This window comes from Nicotiana tabacum, chromosome 2, assembly GCF_000715075.1.
Source record: "Nicotiana tabacum cultivar K326 chromosome 2, ASM71507v2, whole genome shotgun sequence".
Lineage (NCBI taxonomy): Eukaryota > Viridiplantae > Streptophyta > Magnoliopsida > Solanales > Solanaceae > Nicotiana > Nicotiana tabacum.
Window position 1 is genome coordinate 97,741,828 of NC_134081.1, and position 19,094 is coordinate 97,760,921.

Sequence of the window (19,094 nt, forward strand, 5' to 3'; positions counted from 1 at the left end):
GTAGTTCTGATATCACCTCTACTTTTGTTGTTCCAAAACAACAAAATATATCCATCCCAGTTTCTAAAATTCCATAGACAACACAAATTAGCCCTCCACTACCAAGAAACCAGATAGAAAATGCACACACAAATCCCATTTCTCAAGAGCCTCCAGACCCTCATCCTCCTGATAATCCAACCTCTAAAAACCCCTGCACCAGATAACAATCCTATTAAGCACAATGTTCCTTCAGAGAATAGTGATGAATTAGAGCTGGATATTGTAAATGATGAAGATTCTGAATTTGAAGGGGAAGAATAAAAAATTGCTGAAAATAATCAAGTTGTTAGTGATTCCGAGAATGACTTTGAAAGTGTTGAAGATCAGTCTAAAAGTGAGAAAAGTCTTGATGCTCAATCAACTACCAGTGATGAACATACTAAAAGATTACTAGAAGCATTCTCACATCAATCACCACCACCAGATGAAATTGTTCAAGCCTTTGGAGATATAACTGATAGACACCACCTCTCACCTAGGGGGCATGAGGTAACCAGAGGTGGACTCTCATTAACCAGAGGTGGACTCACCTTTAGGGAGGGTAGAGGTAATAGAAAAGGCAAAGGTATTCCTCCTGTGAAATTTTCACAGGACAATGATGATCAATCTGCATCCTTTTAATGATTAAGTCTCTTATTTAGAATATTAGAGGCATCACTTCACAGGGTGCCTTTGACAGACTTAAGCAACTCAAAAGAAATCTCAACCTTTTATTCATTGCTATCATGGAACCTTTCAGTGGAAGGAAAAAGTTAGAGAAATTTAGGAGAGGACTTGGGTTTGATTTTGCGTATGCCAACTGGAACAATAAAATATGGTTCTTTGGTGATAGCTCTATCAACTGTATTGTTATTGAAGACCTTCCTCAACTTATCAATTGCTCAATTGATAATAATGGGGAGACTTTATACATGAACTTTAGTGTATGCTAAATGCAAACCTAATCTCAGGGAGCCTCTATGGGATAGCATCAAATCTCTACATGGATGATGATTGGTGATTTTAACGTTATTATTGATCCTTAGGAGAAAGGGGGGATCCAAAATATGTCTAAAAGCTTGCCCTTCATCAACTGCATTGTGGATAATGGCCTTCTGGATCTTGGTTGCATTGGCAGTCCTTTTACTTGGTGTAATGGCTGAGCACCTACTACGAGGATATGTGCAAGATTGGATAGAGCTCTTGTTAATTAACTCGGAATGGTTAGGGAATTTTGCAGATACCTCTGTCACGCACTTGGTCAGAACTGACTATGATTATGCTCATTTGCTTGTTTCCACTTTCAATCCACAATTGGAGCCTAAAAATTATTTCAGATTCTTAGATCTTTGGACTAAACAGGAGGGTTTTATGCAAGTGGTGGAATAATCCTGGCAACTACAAGTAGAAGGAGGCCCTATGTGGAGATTTCATCTCAAGCTAAAAAATATTTGTAAGAGTCTTTCCTTTTGGTCCAAGAATTCTATTGGGAATATTTTTGATAAGACCAAGGAATTGCAGAATACACTTGAGGTATTAGAGGAAAGATGTCTAAATGACAATTCTAAAAGTAATAGGATGGAATACAATAATGTGAATGCACAGTTGATTAGACACATAAAAAATGAAGAGTCATTTTGGAGACAAAAAGCTGGCTTGAAGTGGTTTACGGATGGTGACAATAACACTAGGTTCTTTCACTCTATAATTAATTCCAGAAGGAAACAATTACAATTTACAAGAATCAAGAAGCAAGATGGTACCTGGATTAAGAACAAGGATGATATAGTTACTGAAACTATTAACTTTTTTGAGCAATAGTTCACACAAGAAACTACTTGCAAAGATTTTTCAAAGATCAGAGGGCTTAACAGAGTAATAAATGAAGAAGATAACTTGGTTTTAGAGGCACTCCCTACCATGAACTGAAATAGGTAGTATTCTCCATGGAAAGTAGCATGTCGCCTGGCCCCGATGGCATTTCTGAAAAATTCTTTCGACACTACTGGAATATAATTTATGTTGATCTTTATCAGGTGGTTTTGGAATTCTTCTCTGGGCAACCACTTCCCAGATCATTCACTCATACATGCCTTTTCCTTATCCCTAAAATTGATAACCCGCAACAATTTACTGATTTCAGACCTATTAGTCTAAGCAACTTCACTTCCAAAATTATCTTAAAGTTGCTTAATAATAGGCTAGCCCCTCTTATGAATATAATTATTTCTCCAAACCAAACTGGTTTCCTTAAAGGTAGGTCAATCTCAGATAATGTCATGCTTACTCAAGAACTTATTCATAACTTGAATAGGTCCAATGTCAATGATAATGTAGTTTTTAAGCTAGACATGGCAAAGGCCCTTGACAGAGTTCCTTGGGACTACCTCTGTCAAACCATGAGGCAATAAGGCTTTTCTGAATGTTGGATTGATATGGTTGCAAGATTGATCTCTAACAATTGGTACTCCATCAATGTCAATGGAGTGAGACATGGGTTTTTCAAATCTTATAGGGGTCTTAAGCAAGGAGACCAACTATCCCACTCACTTTTTGTCATTGGGGCAGAATTGTTGTCTTACATGATTGACCAGCTAGTACTTGATAATTTTATTAATTTTTCTATGGATTGAGGCAATCCTTTAATCACTCACCTCACATATACTGATGACACCATCCTCTTCTCCTCTGGTGACTTGTTATCTATTGCCATGATGATGAAAAAGTTGGAGAACTATGAACAAGCCTCAGGACAAATGGTGAATAAAAGAAAATCTATATTCCTGGTATCTTCTAAAACTCCTTCAACTGTAATTGAAGACATCAAAAGCATTACTGGTTTTTCCCATTCGTAATTTCCTTTTACTTATTTGGGGTGCCCTATTTACCTAGGGAGAAAGAAAATTTGCTACTTTGGAAATATGGTGGCCAAAATAGCAAATAGAACTCAGGGTTGGAAAGGAAAAATTCTCTCTTTTGGGGCTAGAGCAATCCTTATCAGGTCTGTATTGCATTCTATTCCTTTACATACCATATTTGTTGTGCATCCACCAAAAACTATCCTTTATCATATTGAAAAGTCTCTTGCTAGTTTTTTCTGGGGTACAACAGAGAGCAAGAGAAGTTATCATTGGTTTTCTTGAAAGAATTTATGTTATCCTAAGATGGAGGGAGGGGTAGGTTCTAGATCATTGCATGACATTTGCATTTCTTTTGCTGCTAAAGTATGGTGGAATTTTAGAACTCAAAAGTCTTTTCTCACCCTCTTCCTGGAAGCTAAATACTGCAAAAGATATCATCCAATTGCTAAAAAAAGAGTTATACTCAGTCACACTCTTGGAGAAGGCTAATGGACATCAAAAAAGACTATGAAACGCATATTTTATAGAATGTAGAAAAAGGTGACCTTTTGTTTTGGTAGGATAACTGGACCAATAAATGAGCCCTTGCCAATTTAGTTCAACAGGGAAACATGTCCCAGGAGATAAAAGTGGTTGATTTTATTGCGCACAACCAATGGAAGTTGGATAAACTCTGTGATACTCTCCCTTCTAATTTGGTTTATCATATTCAATCTATCAAGATTTCTCCTGAAGAGAAGGATCTTCATATTTGGCTCGCAATCCCCATTGGATCTTTTTCTAGTAAATCAACATGGAAATTTTTTAGAAAATCTAGAGGCTCTTCCTCACTACAGCTAAGATCTGGCACCGTAAACTACCATTTAAAATATCTTTTCATGTTATGAGATTATTAAATGGTAAGCTTGCAACTGATGACTCTTTGATCAGGTTTGGTGTTCATGGGCCCTCAAAATATTATTATTGCATCAATAGTAATATGGAAACTACAAACCATTTATTTTGTGACGGTGATGTGGCTCTAAAAGTTTGAAAATATTTTCAAGATGCTTGTGGATTGTCTATTAACTCTGTTGGTGCTATTCAGGCCAAATTCATCAGATGGTGGCTTATCAAACCATAAAAAAAAGTTCATGACATGATATTGCAATGTCTCCCCTCTCTTATCTGTTGAGAAATATGAAAATATAGATGTACCTACAAATATGAGGGTATCAGAAGTTCAAATCATAGAAGCATTGATCAAATTACCTACTTGATACAATTGTTGTTTTCTACTGAATTTCCTTCTCTGCCTTTTATATCTTCTTTCCCAAGGATATGTCAATTGGTAGACATAATCAAACCTCAACTACACATTATTCCAGTGAGATGGAGTAAATCGATTGTATGGAAATTCAAATTAAATGTTGATGGTTGTAGCAAAGGAAACTCAGGTAATGCAGGAGGTGGAGAGTTGTTAAGAGATTATCTCGAATGTTTAATCATGGCTTTCACTGTTTATTTTCGTAGTTGCTCAAACAATTCAGTTGAAGCTCAAGCAATCAAAACTAGAGTTAAGATGGTGCTTAAACCATGGCTTCAATAGATTGACAGTTGATTCGGACTCTCTTATTGTTATCCAAATGATAAGAGGAGAAATTTCTGCTACTTGGCATAGAAAGGATGAGATCTCAACGATTCAAGCAATGAACCTAATTGAAAATTTTCATTATATTCACACATTCAGAGAAGGTAACATCCCAACAGACCTCCTAGCTAATGTAGCTGAAGTGGAGAGGAAGAGTCAGTTCTTCACTGAGGCTATAAAATTTTCAAGGCAGATTATATCCTTATTGAAGAATGATGACAAAGGGATGCCAAATTTTAAAATCAGGGTAAGAAAGAGGACCTTTATTTTTTATCCAGGCTGACTAATCTTTCTTAGTTCCTTTATTTTGTGAGATAATATGTTTAAGGATCACCCTCATAATTCTTGTTGGACTAGTCAAATTATAATGGATGGACTTAGTCCATCCCAGCTTTACTTTGAGAGGTTTGGTTTATGCCTCCCTCTATGTACATCTTGACTTATCAATGCATTCTCCAGTGGGGAGCTTTAATTGTTAAAAAAAATAAAGTATGAACATAGATAAATAGTGTTCTTGGTAAATGGAAGAACAAATCAATTTCCAAAATAATACTACTTCTATTCCTTTAACTTGTCACTTTTTTCTTTTGCACGACCTTTGAAAAAATATTAAGGTACAAAATGATCCCTCTTTGTTAGACTTATTGCTCCTTTGGTGACTCGAACTCATGACTCTGGGGTTATAGGTTGGGGTGCTAACCATCTGAGCAATGACGATCACAAAACACAATATGAAATTAATGCTCGCTAGTCAAAGATAGTATAGTAAAATATCATCTCTATAGGGATTGGATTTAAAAAATATTCAAGGAATTCATGGTTTAAAATGATTCTCAAAAGGTTCTTGGTATGGGATAATTAATAACTACAACTAACTATTTAAAAGTGAAACAAATGATAATTGATCGCTAAGAACTAGAGACTAGCAAGGTTGTTATCAATGTGAGAAATAAGGGTCATAACAGGATAGGTGCAAGATACCTAGTTAGGATCCAACTCTAGTTCAATTCACAATAATGTTCTAATGATTCTCGTGAATTCACTCGATGATTAGTTCAAACGTGTATCCAAGACTCCTCTCTCGATTAAATATTAACTTGACGAGGTGAACTAATACAAGCACTGTGAAAATATGCAAGCATACGTTAATGGATTAGTCTTCAGGAAAACGTCTCCTGAATATTCTCCTAACTTGATTTAATCAATAATTCAACAAGCTCTTTCGATTACTTAAGAGAATCACTGAATTAAACCAAACAAAATAATGCAAGATAATCACCACAATATTCATCTTTCGATTAAATAAACTGGTGAATAAAGTTTCAAATAATTCAAAGTTGTATCAACAAATTCATGCAAAGAACTAGAGTTAACATCCACAAATATAAATCAAAACACCATATATGTCCAACCCTATGGGGAACTACTCCATAATCATGAAGGAAGTCATCACAAATAGAATTAAAGAGTAAGAAAATAATAATCTAACGTTACAATCCAAACTCTCGTATTGAATTGATGGAACGATGATGAAATTTTGTGTCTTGTAGCCTCTAATGCTTTCCAAAAGCTTCCAAGGTCAAAAGTCCCTTCAAAAATGGATTTTTAGTGTATTTATACCATGTAGGAGTAGGTCTGGTTGAAACTATCCTTCCCAAGCAGAAACAAGAAAATACTCTGAGAAAATTGTATAGGCACGTCGTGCCCCGCGTTTGTGCCATGCGGTGTGCTAGTGGAGAAGTTCAGAGAGCGATTTCTAACGGACAGTAGCAGAATACACTGTCGCGCTGCCCCATGCAGGTAGCTGTGTAAATTTCTAGAGTAATTCATTTTTTTTAATTTTTGATATCCAGACGCGGCTCTCGACCCCCGAATGTGATCCCGGTTTAATTTTTTGGACTTTTACTTAGACTTTAAAACTCCAAATTATTCGATTTAGCTCTAGATTATCTTCTTAACTCGGAATCACTTCTTGTAAGGCATAAAACACGTAATAAGTTCAATTCACTATCATTTGAGCTCAAACATATGTAAAATACAGTAATTGAAGTGCAAACTATGACTAAAATACGGGTTTCTAGCCTACCATCAAGCAATTCCCTCTTTACTGGTTGTATGAAGTACCTACTACAAAAGTTTTATCTCTAGCCCCGATAGTTGTTTCTTTTGATGTTTCATCATATACCGGAAAGTAGATAACAGTTACGTAGGACCAGAGGCAGAACTAGCCTATTAAGTGTGGGATCAGCAGAACCCCGACATTGTTTCTTAATCATTGTATTTATACTAGAAAATTTATTGAGTATGTGTACGGGTAGAATCGGGGATAAAGTTACCCCTGATTTTCCGTTGAGAAGCGAGGAACAACCTTACTAGTTACTAGCTCTAGTGAGACTGAGGGTGCCCGCACATTGGAATCTGAGCAGACGGAATTGAGCGTAGATGAACCCGGAGAGACTCTAGCTCGAGCAATACGAAGGATCAAGGGTAAAGGAAAAAATGGTTAAAGAAGACAAATGGAGGGCCGAAATATCCGCCATCAGCTGGATAGTACAGCGCAGATCACGCTCGATTTTGGTTATAGATCGTGTTTTCATTAGAGAAAAGGAAGAAAATAATTTTTACCTTATTTAGACTTGTATTAGGTTCAAAACTCCTCTACTATATAAAGAGGAAAACCCTTTCAATTTTTTGGTCATTATTGGTACGCATATCAAAGCAATCAAAAAATATTCTGGCTATTAGTAATTGTTTAAGTGTTCTTTAGTTGTTCATTGACTTAGTTGTATCCACTCCATCTCGAGGACGGTTGTGGCCGATTGTTAGCATTTAAGCCTAACACGGGGCCTAATTACTTCAACATATTGGTTTGATTATTTATTCTCATTTCAATTTAATTATTTACTGTTCTTTAATTATTCGTATTAAATTAAACCACATATCATTTAAACCGCGATTATTTGTTATTCTTTAATCATTCGTATTAAATTAAATAACATATCCTTTAAATCGCGTACAGATTTAATTGTTATTCGTTTTAAGGGTAAATAAAGTATAAAAAAATATTTAATTATGAACCAGTAATTAAGATAGGCTATGAGATTCTAAACCCATAAATTTTATATTCTAACTCCACAACTGCATAGGACATAGAGATTTTTGCTTTAAGAATAGGTAGGCGTTTTCACCAGTACTCCATCAGCCAAGAAGAAAGTGGACCATGCAGCACTATTTCATAACGCGTAAAATTATGTGTCTGCGTAATAAAGTTTGACCGGTTTTCACATCCTCTTTCTCCAATAGAAGCTTTTATTGTTTAGCAACTACTAGTACTAGCATTAAAGTAACGAATTGACAGTTGTGTATCAAGATCAAAGACATATAACACCTTTGTAGGTCTACGTGTCAGATCTTGTCAATTGGAGTAATATATTATATACAATGCCGGTATATAGTCCTCTTTCCATTAAATAAGAGTTAATTTGACCAACGAGAATGGAAGCTTAAAATATAGAGGCATGAAAGAACTGTTATATTTCTATATTCGAAAAATATTAATACTGAAACGTTATAACAGAAATAGAAGAAGAAAAATATATCCATAGTCCACTAATTTCACAGTATGTTCTTAATAAAGGAACTTTATCCTCCTCCTAGTACTCTTTCACGATAGAACGGATAAGCCTCATTGTTATAGCGGTACTTCAAATACTAATATTTTATTAGAAAATAATGCAAAAAGAAAGAAGAGATTTCAAAATTTTTGTAAGGAAAAATACGAGGGAAAGGCTAGGTATATATAGCAAAAATCCTTTCTAGTGGCTGTTTGTGAAAAACCAGCGAAAAATAAAATGAGGGAAAAACTAAACTAACAAATAAACTTATATTTGTTGGTCAAAAAAATCAATCCATCAAATCATTTGACCAAATTCAAATCCAAATTCAAGCAAGTGATGATACCTTGAGACTTGTTTTCTTGTAAACTTTTTAATATATAGAAGAAGTATATCTCTATATAAGCACAAGATTTTTCCTCTCTTTTTCAACGAAGGATAAAGTTAATTTGCAAGAAGGATCTTTTCAAATTCATTTCCCTCTATTTTATGTTCACACCACTAACCACAAAAACCCCAATAAAAACCAAAACCAAATCGATTATACTATGGGATGTTCTTATACATGAACCATGTATAAGTACTTGATCGCATGCTATCTTCCGGAAACTAGTGTAAAATGCGCTGGATAATGAGCTACATTACTTAGTAGCCATATCAGTATATACATAATCTTTCATGTATTGATGTCTTTGTAATTAGGATGGTTTAGTTAGTACCCAATAATCAAAAAGTTTCAGTTATATATTAGCAGCGCAAATAATTTTTACACAAACGGTACAATTTAACTAACTATAGTAGGTTATCATCATCCTAAGTTTTCAAGTTATCATATCAGATTTAATATTAAGAGTTAGCTACATGTTGAATAATTAAACTTATTGTAGTACACTTCATGAACTTATAGTCAATATCCAAATAGCCAATCTTTAAGAATGTTGAGAGTTACTTGATCCTCGGAATAATGCCATCAATCCTTTTTCCTTTAATTGTGACATTAGTACTTTAGTGGTTGATATTTGGAAAGAAAGAATGTTTCTTTTACGGGCCGATGTTGATAGTCAATCTCGCTTAAATCTTGAACTAATTAAGTTAAAGCTCCCACAACAAATCAAATCTTCCCCTCTCTCTTATTATAATTGCTTTATCAACGTCCGCTTTTCTATCCCAAGTTTCTACCGTCCCTTTTTGACAATAGAAGTTCATTTTCAGTCATTAATACTATAGAGTACGTAAGTCTTTCTCCATCGCTACTTTGTTTGTTCTCTGACTAACAATTTACGTCACACTCTCAGACGACATTGAGGTCCATGTGTAAAGTCAGTCTGCTCTTAATACAAACCAAACTCAAACGTCCTATAAAAGAAGAAAACCCCAACATAACCTCACACCATTTTTTCTAACTTGTAACCAAAAGACAATACTCCACATGAATACTTCAAAGCTACTGTTGAGTGCTACAACAGCACTTACACTTATTTCAGTAATTTTAGCCTTCAACTCCGAAAATATGTTGGAACCTTCTCCAATACCAAGCTCCGAAAATCTCCTCCCAAAAGCAGAGATAATCCAACTGAAAGGAGCAGTTGGACCAGAGAGCATTGCTTTCGATCCAAATGGAGAAGGCCCCTATACAGGAGTTGCCGATGGCCGTATTCTTAAGTGGCAAGAACAAGCTCAAACTTGGGCTGATTTTGCAGTCACCTCTTCTGAAAGAAATAATTGTACTCAGCCATCTGCTCCTGAAATGGAACATATATGTGGAAGGCCATTGGGCATAAGATTTGATAAGAAAACTGGTGACCTTTACATTGCTGATGCTTATTTAGGACTTCAAGTTGTAGGACCAAAAGGAGGATTAACTACCCCACTAGTCCAAAAATTTGAAGGCAAGCCATTGATTTTCACAAACGACATGGATATTGATAATCAGAATAATGTAATTTACTTCACGGATTCAAGCACAAAATACCAGCGCAGGCAATATTTTGCTGCATTTGTAAGTGGAGATACAACAGGCAGGCTTATGAAATATGATAAGTCGACCAAAAAAGTAACAGTTGTATTAAGAGGCCTTGCTTTTGCAAATGGTGTAGCATTGAACAAAGACCGGTCCTTTGTGTTAGTGGCTGAAACTGCAAATTGTAGAATAATAAGGTATTGGATTAAAGGTCCCTACGCGGGACGACACGACATATTTGCAGATGTGCCAGGATTCCCAGACAACATTAGAATAAATTCGAGAGGAGAATTTTGGGTTGCTTTGCATGCAAAAACATCTGCTACTGCAATCAAGCTAAGCGCAAATGGACGAATGTTGGAAGTTTTGGAAGATGAAGATGGCAAGACATTGAGGTATATTAGTGAAGTTGAGGAAAAACATGGCAAGTTATGGTTTGGTTCTGTTATGATGCCATTTCTAGGAGTTTATGGACTATCTTGAAGCTTATAAGTGATGTTGAGGATAAAATATCCATTCTTTTGGATAATTTTTTGTCTTTCTGGAATGTTTGTTCAATTTATAATTGTTTAAGAATATTTGATCATCATCATATGTTCAGGGACAACACTAATAAAACAGCAGCTTATAAGTGGTTGTCTCTAAAATTCTGAAACCACCAAAAAAATGTTAAACCCGTGGGGTTCTTTTTGTCATTGAGAACACGGGTATGTGAACCCATGTTTCTCTCCCTCCCTGATTTATATATATTAATATTTTATTTTCTAAAAAATATTTAAATATATATGTGTGCACTTAGCGGCGGATCTAGAGTGTTGTAACTGGGTTCCTCGGAACCCACTAACTTTTGCATAGACATTGTATTTCTATTAAGAAATCTTCTAAATATTTATAAATATCTTATTGCGAACCCAGTTATTATTATATATTAACTTAAAATTACGATAGGAACCCAAAAATTTTAAATCCTAAATTCGCCTCTGTCATAGTGCGCTCGAGCGCAAAGTATCACATGATACGATGGTTATTTGGTGCATAACTGTCTAAGTGAGATCGTGAGTTCAATCTTTTAAAAAAATTCTTTTTTTTAGAACGAGGTTACCCACTGGAGATGGACAAGTCATGGTGTCACTTTTTGGAGATGGGTATTAAATAATTTACTTTTCTTTTTCTTTCTTTTGTTTAGTTTATTCTCTTAGAATTTTCACATATTATAATTCCTATTCTTCTTTTGTTACCATAAAATCTTATATGATTAAACAAAATATGTGTTTTAAAACTAGTAACAGTGTATGATGTAGCATATATTCAATGAGTTCAACTGATCCCAATATTTTCATTGAGTATAGATATAGATATAAGAAAAATACTAATTTAACAAAATTAATTATTAACTTGTAATTCTAAATTATAATTAGTGCAATAGTAAAAACTAAATGTTGAACTCTTAAAATTTACTTCATGGATTCACCTTTTCGTAATAGTGTATCCATCTTCTCAAAATCATAGATCTACCGCCAATTGAGAATATGGAATTTTATAGGTTTCCGATAAAAAAAATACGAGGTTAATTAAAAGTTGTTGATTTTGATAGAGATAATGATTCTGAGAGAGACGACACTGATAAAGACACTATTTTATGTAGTGCAGATGATATGAATGCACTTGCAAATTGAGTTTTTAAAATTGTTAGGTGGCACTCGGCATTTACTTGTCTGTTTGGTTGACGTTGAGTCGTTGACCAACACCATAAGCTTTTTTAAAGTCTATTGATAGCAAGGATACTTTGGTTACATGGACAAAAATTGATAAATTGATAAGTTCCATTTTTATCAATTTAAACATTACCATGGTCATTTGGTTACATGGATAAGGATACTAACTCTGCAATAGAATTTGATATTGTATTTATCCCATGTTAAGTTATGGGTATTAGCTAATACCGATATAGGTTTTATATCAAAATGGTACTAGTACTATTAACTATCACATGTATACATAGAAGATGTGATAGCTAACCTCCTGTGATAATCCAGCCCATCGGGTATTCTTGTCTATTCAACAATTGAACCAAACGACCCTTAAAAACATTAAGTTATGGAGGTTTGGATGGATAGGAAACTGGCCATATCTTTCATTTAATAACAACCAAACTACTTGCCTATGGTCCTAGCTATAGCTGGCTAGTCATTTCATCAAAAGAAAGAGCTATTGTCTTGAATGTATAAAAAGATCATTAAGTATCAGTTGAACTTGCTCTTCTTGTTAGAGGTAGTAGAAAAATTGGGCAAAATACATACTCCGAGTTGCAAAAATGTATTTCCCAGGTTTAATGGGACTGCAATTTCGTGTAAATTTCCAGGCAAGTGTTATGAAATATATAAAGAAAAAATATGCTAAAACTATGAAATAAGAAGGTGGTAAAGGAGTTGATTCCAAACATCAGGGACCGTAGGTAAACAACAGAGCATGCAATCCATATGATAACTCTATACTGTGACAAACTCGTTATGTTGATTAAACGAACGAATAACTTTGACGTGGTTTTCAAAACTTTCTCAACCTCTATTTCTCCTGGATGTACTCTTCCTGGACTGAGTATACTAATAATAAAAAAAAAATTAATTTCAAGATATTAATTGCCATCCTTAAGGAAAACAACAATTAGTTAAGAGAAAGAATGAAAGTTAATTACTCCCCATGGACAAAAGAAATTCCTTGAAAAAGACTCTAGTTTTTGTGGAGTTAGGATTAGAATCTCAGCTCATCTTGATGCTTGCCCATGTATTTATTGCTTTCTTGTAAGTTGTAAATTAAAGTTCCTTTCCATCCATATCTTTGTATGTTCTACTGCCATCTTGAATGTTATATTTAGAGGTGTCAAATGAGCGGGTTAAGTTGAATTTGGACGGGTAAAAATGAACCGAGTTTATAAAGGCGAGTCAATGACCCGCTCAAAGATTACTTGGGCTGAACGGACTGGACCAAGATGAACTAAAGAGCGGGTCATAATCCAACCTGCCCAATTCTTATCAAATTTTAATTTATTTCTTTGACTTCTTACAACCTATTTAATTACCAAACAAAATTTTAAAAACCTTTTTTGCTCTTTATTATAGCTATATATAACATAAAAAACAAAAACAAAAAGGTTTTTCCAAAAATATTTTGATAAGATTTCTCATGGGCCAATTTGGGCTATATATATTAGCTCAAATTTAAATGGGCTGAACTGAGCGGGCCAAAATAGGCTAAGCTAACAAAATGGGCAGCTCAAACTTGGGTGGGTTGGAAGGGTCATGTCCTTTTAGGCTGATTTTGACACCCCTAGTTACATCCAATGTATCTTACGTTTGTTTTTTCCCTGTGCGATTTCACTAATGCCATGTATTAAACAACATATCCATTTCTTTCCAGACATATCCCCAACTGATTGAATCAATCTTATGTACTCTTGAGCCTTTCTTCATGTCAATGTGAACGATGACATGATTCCTAAGAAACAGTAACCAAATATTGCATGTCTTCGGTTCACCAATTTCCTATCAACTCATATACTTATAATCATGTCTCAGAGGAGAAAAACAAAAAAGAAAGAAACAAAAGTAAGAACTCTGATATGCAGTTGTGGGCTTTCTTAGACGTCAATGAGCATTTTTTTCGGACTTGAGATGCATTATTTATAATCAGCAACCTTTTTCAATTTGAAAAACTTCCAAGTATAGTGGATTAAGTTTTTGGGATCTTTACACAAATAGCCGGCAACATTCATTGTTTACTTTTCCTAACCATATACATAGATTATACACTGATTATACATAATTATACATGTATAATACAAACATTATGCACATATTATACCTCCATTGGCTATTTTTAGTTTAGTTGATTGAGTGGACGGCTATTTGGGTTAATTCTTCTAAGTTTTTGTACGATAATGCCTCGTATTTTTTGTGTATTTTTAATATTTCGAGTTGGGATTAAAGGTAAAGATGAATTTCCAAAATTAACTCTTCATTTCAATTACTCCTATCCCAGTAATATACTAGATAGAGAAAGAAGAAGAAATGCTACCTCAGTTTTCAAAGCAAATTGGAACATAACCTTTGTAATACATATTTTTACTCTCTTTTATCCCCAAAAAAAGATAAGAAAAACTGAGGACTGGTATTCCTCCCTCTTCTCTCTTTAAATAATGGTGATCTATAATTGATCAAGAACTGCACTTAAGAGCAGATTCCAAGTATCAGCAACACCAGCCACGCACCAATGAGTGCAGTCTATGTTCCTGTGTCCACCAAACCCATAAACTGAAGGATGTCCGTCTGCTCTGTACTGTGACAATGTTGTCACGTTCAATAAATGAACTGGTTTACTCATCCCTCTCAAAACCTTCTCTAGTACCAGTTCTCCTGGATGAGGTCCTTGTGTACTCTTCAATGGTTGCGTTACTCCGGCACAACTGATTTTATTGTCAAATATCATACTGTCAGTGCACAAAACTTAAATTTATTTTATAGTATGTTTACCATGCATGCTAGTAAGTATAAAAATTGTCTTAAACTCACTTGTCGTGGTCAGGAGAAACTCCTTGGAAAAATATTTTAGTTTTTCTTGTATCAACTTCTGAATCCACCCATTTTCCCCAGGTATTCAGTGCTTTCTCGTATAGGGTTAACCGGGGTGCGTCTTTGTATGTAGAGTTGCCATCTTGAACAAGATCCCAACTGCAAAACCAATCATAATAAAATGACCAAACCTAGAATTCCATCAAATAATGAAAGTAGGTTTGATGTATTGACGATGCAAAAAATATTTAATAAATTAAATTCTCTTATAAGATAATTACAAGTAAATTTATATGACAAACATTAGTTAATAACATGTACACTTGTTAAAATTAAGTGATAGGGCAAAAAATCTAAAAAGACAGTTCGGGCACAAAGCATCACACGTTCATGCACGATCCGAGGAAGAGCAGTATATAGGTAGTCTACCCTGATGCAAGCATTAGTAGTTGATTCAACTGCTCGAACCCGTGACTTATGGCCACACAGAGACATAGTGAACAAAATCTATACTCTATATTAATGAAGGTAGAAATATGGGAAACTGATTGAAGAGTACTTACGCTTGTTTTCTGCCACTATGAAGCCACCAATGCCAAGAATCAAAGATGAGGACATCCATTTCTTTCCATTGAGCAGCAGCACTGAGAGAATCCAGCATTAACACTCGCGTCCCGTTGTTCTTTGTAATAATGTCTACTAGGAAAACATCTCGGAGTATCAAGTACGACGTGTTGTATTTCTGCATTTTGGCAATGTATTCAAGAATCAAACATAAGGCACTTGGAAATTAAAGAACTTGATTAACATTCTAATCTAGATCACCGTAACATTTTAGAGAATAAATTAGTTATCAACACGACTCGTTATTGACAATGAATTAGTGATGAAAAAGTTAGGGATGCCGATTAGACGGATTTAACTACATTTGGGTAGGTTAAAATCAGTATAGGTTATAATTTGCCCAATGTTTACTTGTGTTAGGATGAGGGAGTCAATTGAGACGAAACTAATAGTCGTAACTCAACCTATTCAACTCATGTCATTTTTCATTTATTTATTTGTTCCTTTATAGTTTGTTATATACCGAATGAAAATTGATAAAAGTTTTTTTCTTTATTTATCATGGCATATTAAACAAGTCAAACGCCAAAAAAAAAAAAGAGACCACCTATTATCTATGTTTTAACATTTAATAAGTTATCTTATTGGTCCATTCTATATATGCGTGCAGTCCAAATTGGCTCAAGATTTTAAATGAGTTAAATATGACATTAGTAGGAAAAACATACTGGGAATGTGAAGATTGAAGTTTCTCCTATCCTTTTGAAGGTATACTCAGCTTTTGAATCCGCTGCATGTAGCATACAAGTGAGAGATTGCCATTGATCAAGGCTTAGTGAATCTCCTACAAACATCAACCGCTTCCCCTTCATTTTGAGTTGAAATTCTGTAGCATTAAACCTACAAAACACAACATACATCTAAGTGTAAATTAACAAAAAACAGAAGGTAAAAAGATAAAACAGCCAATGTCAATGTTTTAAATTACAAGAAAGAAAAAAGATATTAAAAACACAGATTCAAGAAAAAAAGGGTCAAAAGGCATTTCGCATTCACACAGGGTCCGGGGAAGCAGAGACGGATCAAGGATTTAAACTTTATGGGTTCAACTTTTAAGATTTTTTTTGTATTGAACCCATTATAATTTTAAAATTATGGGTTTATGTCTACTATTTATTTCAATTTAATAGATATTACATATAAATTTATGGTTTGCATCAAAAGTTATGGGTTCAATTGAACCCGTACTTATAGTGCTACATTCGCCTCTGCGGGAAAGGGCCGCACCCCGAGGGGTGTGATGTAGATATAGACAGCTGACTCTAATGCAAGCATTAGTGACTGCTTTCGCGGTTCCAACCGGTGACTTATAGGTCACACGAAAATAACAGAATGTACCTAGGTAAATTGCACCCAGTGGGTTGCCATCTATACTTGAGATAATCCTTATCTGGTCTTCCATTCTTTAAGCAATCAAACTGCTTTTCAATGAATGGACAAACCGATGAATCGTATAGAGGGTAAGAATCATCAGAAACCCAATTTCCTTGGAAGAGATCACAGCCGTTGGTTCCCAAATGGTTTAAATCATTGATCAATTTCCCATGTACATTGTTCAACATGCAAAGAAGTACAAATAGTGCAGAAGCTGCACCAACAGCTAGAGAAAAACTACCCATCACTATAAGAAGCCAAAAAAAGAAAAGGTTTATGCTCTTTTTTCTGTCAATTTTCTATCTAGATATCATAAATTGTATGTGTAAGTGTTTCTGTGAGTTCCAAACTCTATTTTTGAGAATGTTGAGGCAAATATACCTCTGTGTAGATAAGGATGGAAGAGTTAGCAGGACTCTCCTATATAGTGTATAAATGTCTCATCATATAATATTCTTCTTTTTATTGAATTTCTTCAATTATTATGAAGAGAATGGGCATACTTTTAAACCATGTAGATCTAATGTAATCGGATTGGAAATTATGTTAACGGAAAGTGCATGATAAATGATGGTCTACATTTATCGGTATTACTTATGTAGAAGAACAAACTAAGTCAAGTAATAAATATTATTAATAAATCTCTTGTTTCATAACTAGATTAATGAAATCTGTAGTTAAAAATTGATTCACACTAATGCCTTCCTTATTTGCCTCATCTTGATTGTTTGTTTGTTTTTGTTTTTTTTATTAATACGAATACTAGTTGTAGTTGATATAGCGAGGCTTTGATAATTTTCTAATTTTGAGAGTCTAACTGAGCTTCTGGTAATCAGGAATCAGGATTGTCGAGTTTCCAACTATGCTTGCCTGAAAGGTGCTCTTAAAAAGAAAAAAATTGTCCTTATAACATTTGTGTAAACGCTTTGATAAGTATAAATTCCATTTATTGTCTAGTTAACTAAATTAATCTCAAGTATAATTTTTTTACTTTAATTAGATAATAAGCAATTTTATTCCTAAACAATGTTTAAATCTTAGAGCCTGTTTGGCCAAGCTTCTAAGATGTCAAAAGTATTATTTTGGCCAAAAAATGTACTTATTTGAAAATATAAGGTGTTTAATTTGGCCAAAACAGAGAAGTGTTTTTAAGCACCAACAGAAACAGTTTTTTTATTTTTGGGAAGAAGCTACAAATTCTAGCTTGTTCCAAAAAGCAGAAACAAAAAATTAATTTTTTCAAGACAAAAATATCCTTACTATAAAATTATATTGCTTCAATCATCCCTTATTAATTTAACTTTTACTTTTTTTCTTTCTACCATCCCTTTCTTTTTAATTTATTTATATTTACCGTATTTTTATCTTTCTTAATTCTCTTTTTCCTATTTGGAATAATCTGTCTACTAAAAATAGATATCTTCTTTTCTCTTCCGCCATTATTTCTTTTTTTGGTCTCCTATTACTCTTTGAAATAACAAGGCTAATCACCGGATCCAAGCACTTTCTTTATAATATATGATTTTTTTTCTCTTATAGTATACCAATATTATATGATATCCACTTTGTAGTTTTATTTATATATTTTCTTGGCGTGCATGCATAAAATATAGTTGACATAATATAATACTTCCTAATTTATTTTTCTCAAGAATTGATAGTGTTTTTTTATACACGGTAACTTGTAAGAAAATGTGTTCATACTAATATTATTGCTTTTATATACTTATATTTTATATTGATTAAAATCTTAATATATATTACTTTATGTTTTATACTTTAATATAATTACATAAAAATAAAAAATTAATTAAATTCTTTCATAATAAATATTTAAGATTTTTCTTTTTTAAATAATGCGAATGTAAACTAATCTTTATTGTCCTTTATCATAATTTAATACTCAAAAATACTTTTGAAAAGATTCGCCAAACATAATTTGCTTATCAAATATCGTAAAAAGTACTTCTCAAACGAATCGGCTAAACACAAATTGTTAATTTCTAAAAATACTTTTTCGAAAAATACTTTTGTTTTAAAAGTACTTTTCAAAATAAGTAGTTTTTGGCATCTTGGCCGAACAAACTCTCAGATGAAAGTACTTTCAAAAGCTCGAGCTTTTGGCAGCTGTGTATTTCTTGGCCCAAATATCCCGTAAAAGAAATAAATGTTAAAATTTTCAAAATATTTATTAATTATTCCCTCCGTCCATTTAACTGACACAAACTTTTTTTTTTTTGCAAGTATATCCCTTAACTTCTGATGCCTATGACTTTTTGGATAATTTTTAATCTGAAATCATCTGGTAGCATAAATTATGTTGGGCGGATCATATTAGGATCACAGTTTAAATTTTGATTCAGGTGAAAAAAATCTTGAAAAAATGGCCTCCGACTAGAATTTTGGGAAGTGCTTCTAGTGATCGCCAAAAGTTTCCCATAT

The 19,094-nt window shown here is 33.8% G+C and overlaps 2 protein-coding genes across 2 annotated transcripts; one reads left to right on the plus strand and one right to left on the minus strand.

The window, feature by feature from the left end:
* The first annotated feature begins 9,326 nt into the window (after positions 1-9,326).
* LOC107811753 (protein STRICTOSIDINE SYNTHASE-LIKE 10-like) lies at positions 9,327-10,996 on the plus strand. Its single transcript, XM_016636744.2, has one exon. It carries the CDS (start codon positions 9,556-9,558, stop codon positions 10,567-10,569), a length of 1,014 nt encoding a protein of 337 aa, XP_016492230.1. The 5' UTR covers positions 9,327-9,555; the 3' UTR covers positions 10,570-10,996.
* Positions 10,997-14,144: 3,148 nt separating this feature from the next.
* LOC107811752 (protein trichome birefringence-like 43) lies at positions 14,145-16,989 on the minus strand. Its single transcript, XM_016636743.2, has 5 exons — positions 16,617-16,989; positions 15,947-16,118; positions 15,218-15,396; positions 14,655-14,813; positions 14,145-14,548 (listed from the first exon to the last, which is right to left on the minus strand). Exons 1-5 carry the CDS (start codon positions 16,895-16,897, stop codon positions 14,290-14,292), a joined length of 1,050 nt encoding a protein of 349 aa, XP_016492229.1. The 5' UTR covers positions 16,898-16,989; the 3' UTR covers positions 14,145-14,289.
* Positions 16,990-19,094: the final 2,105 nt, after the last annotated feature.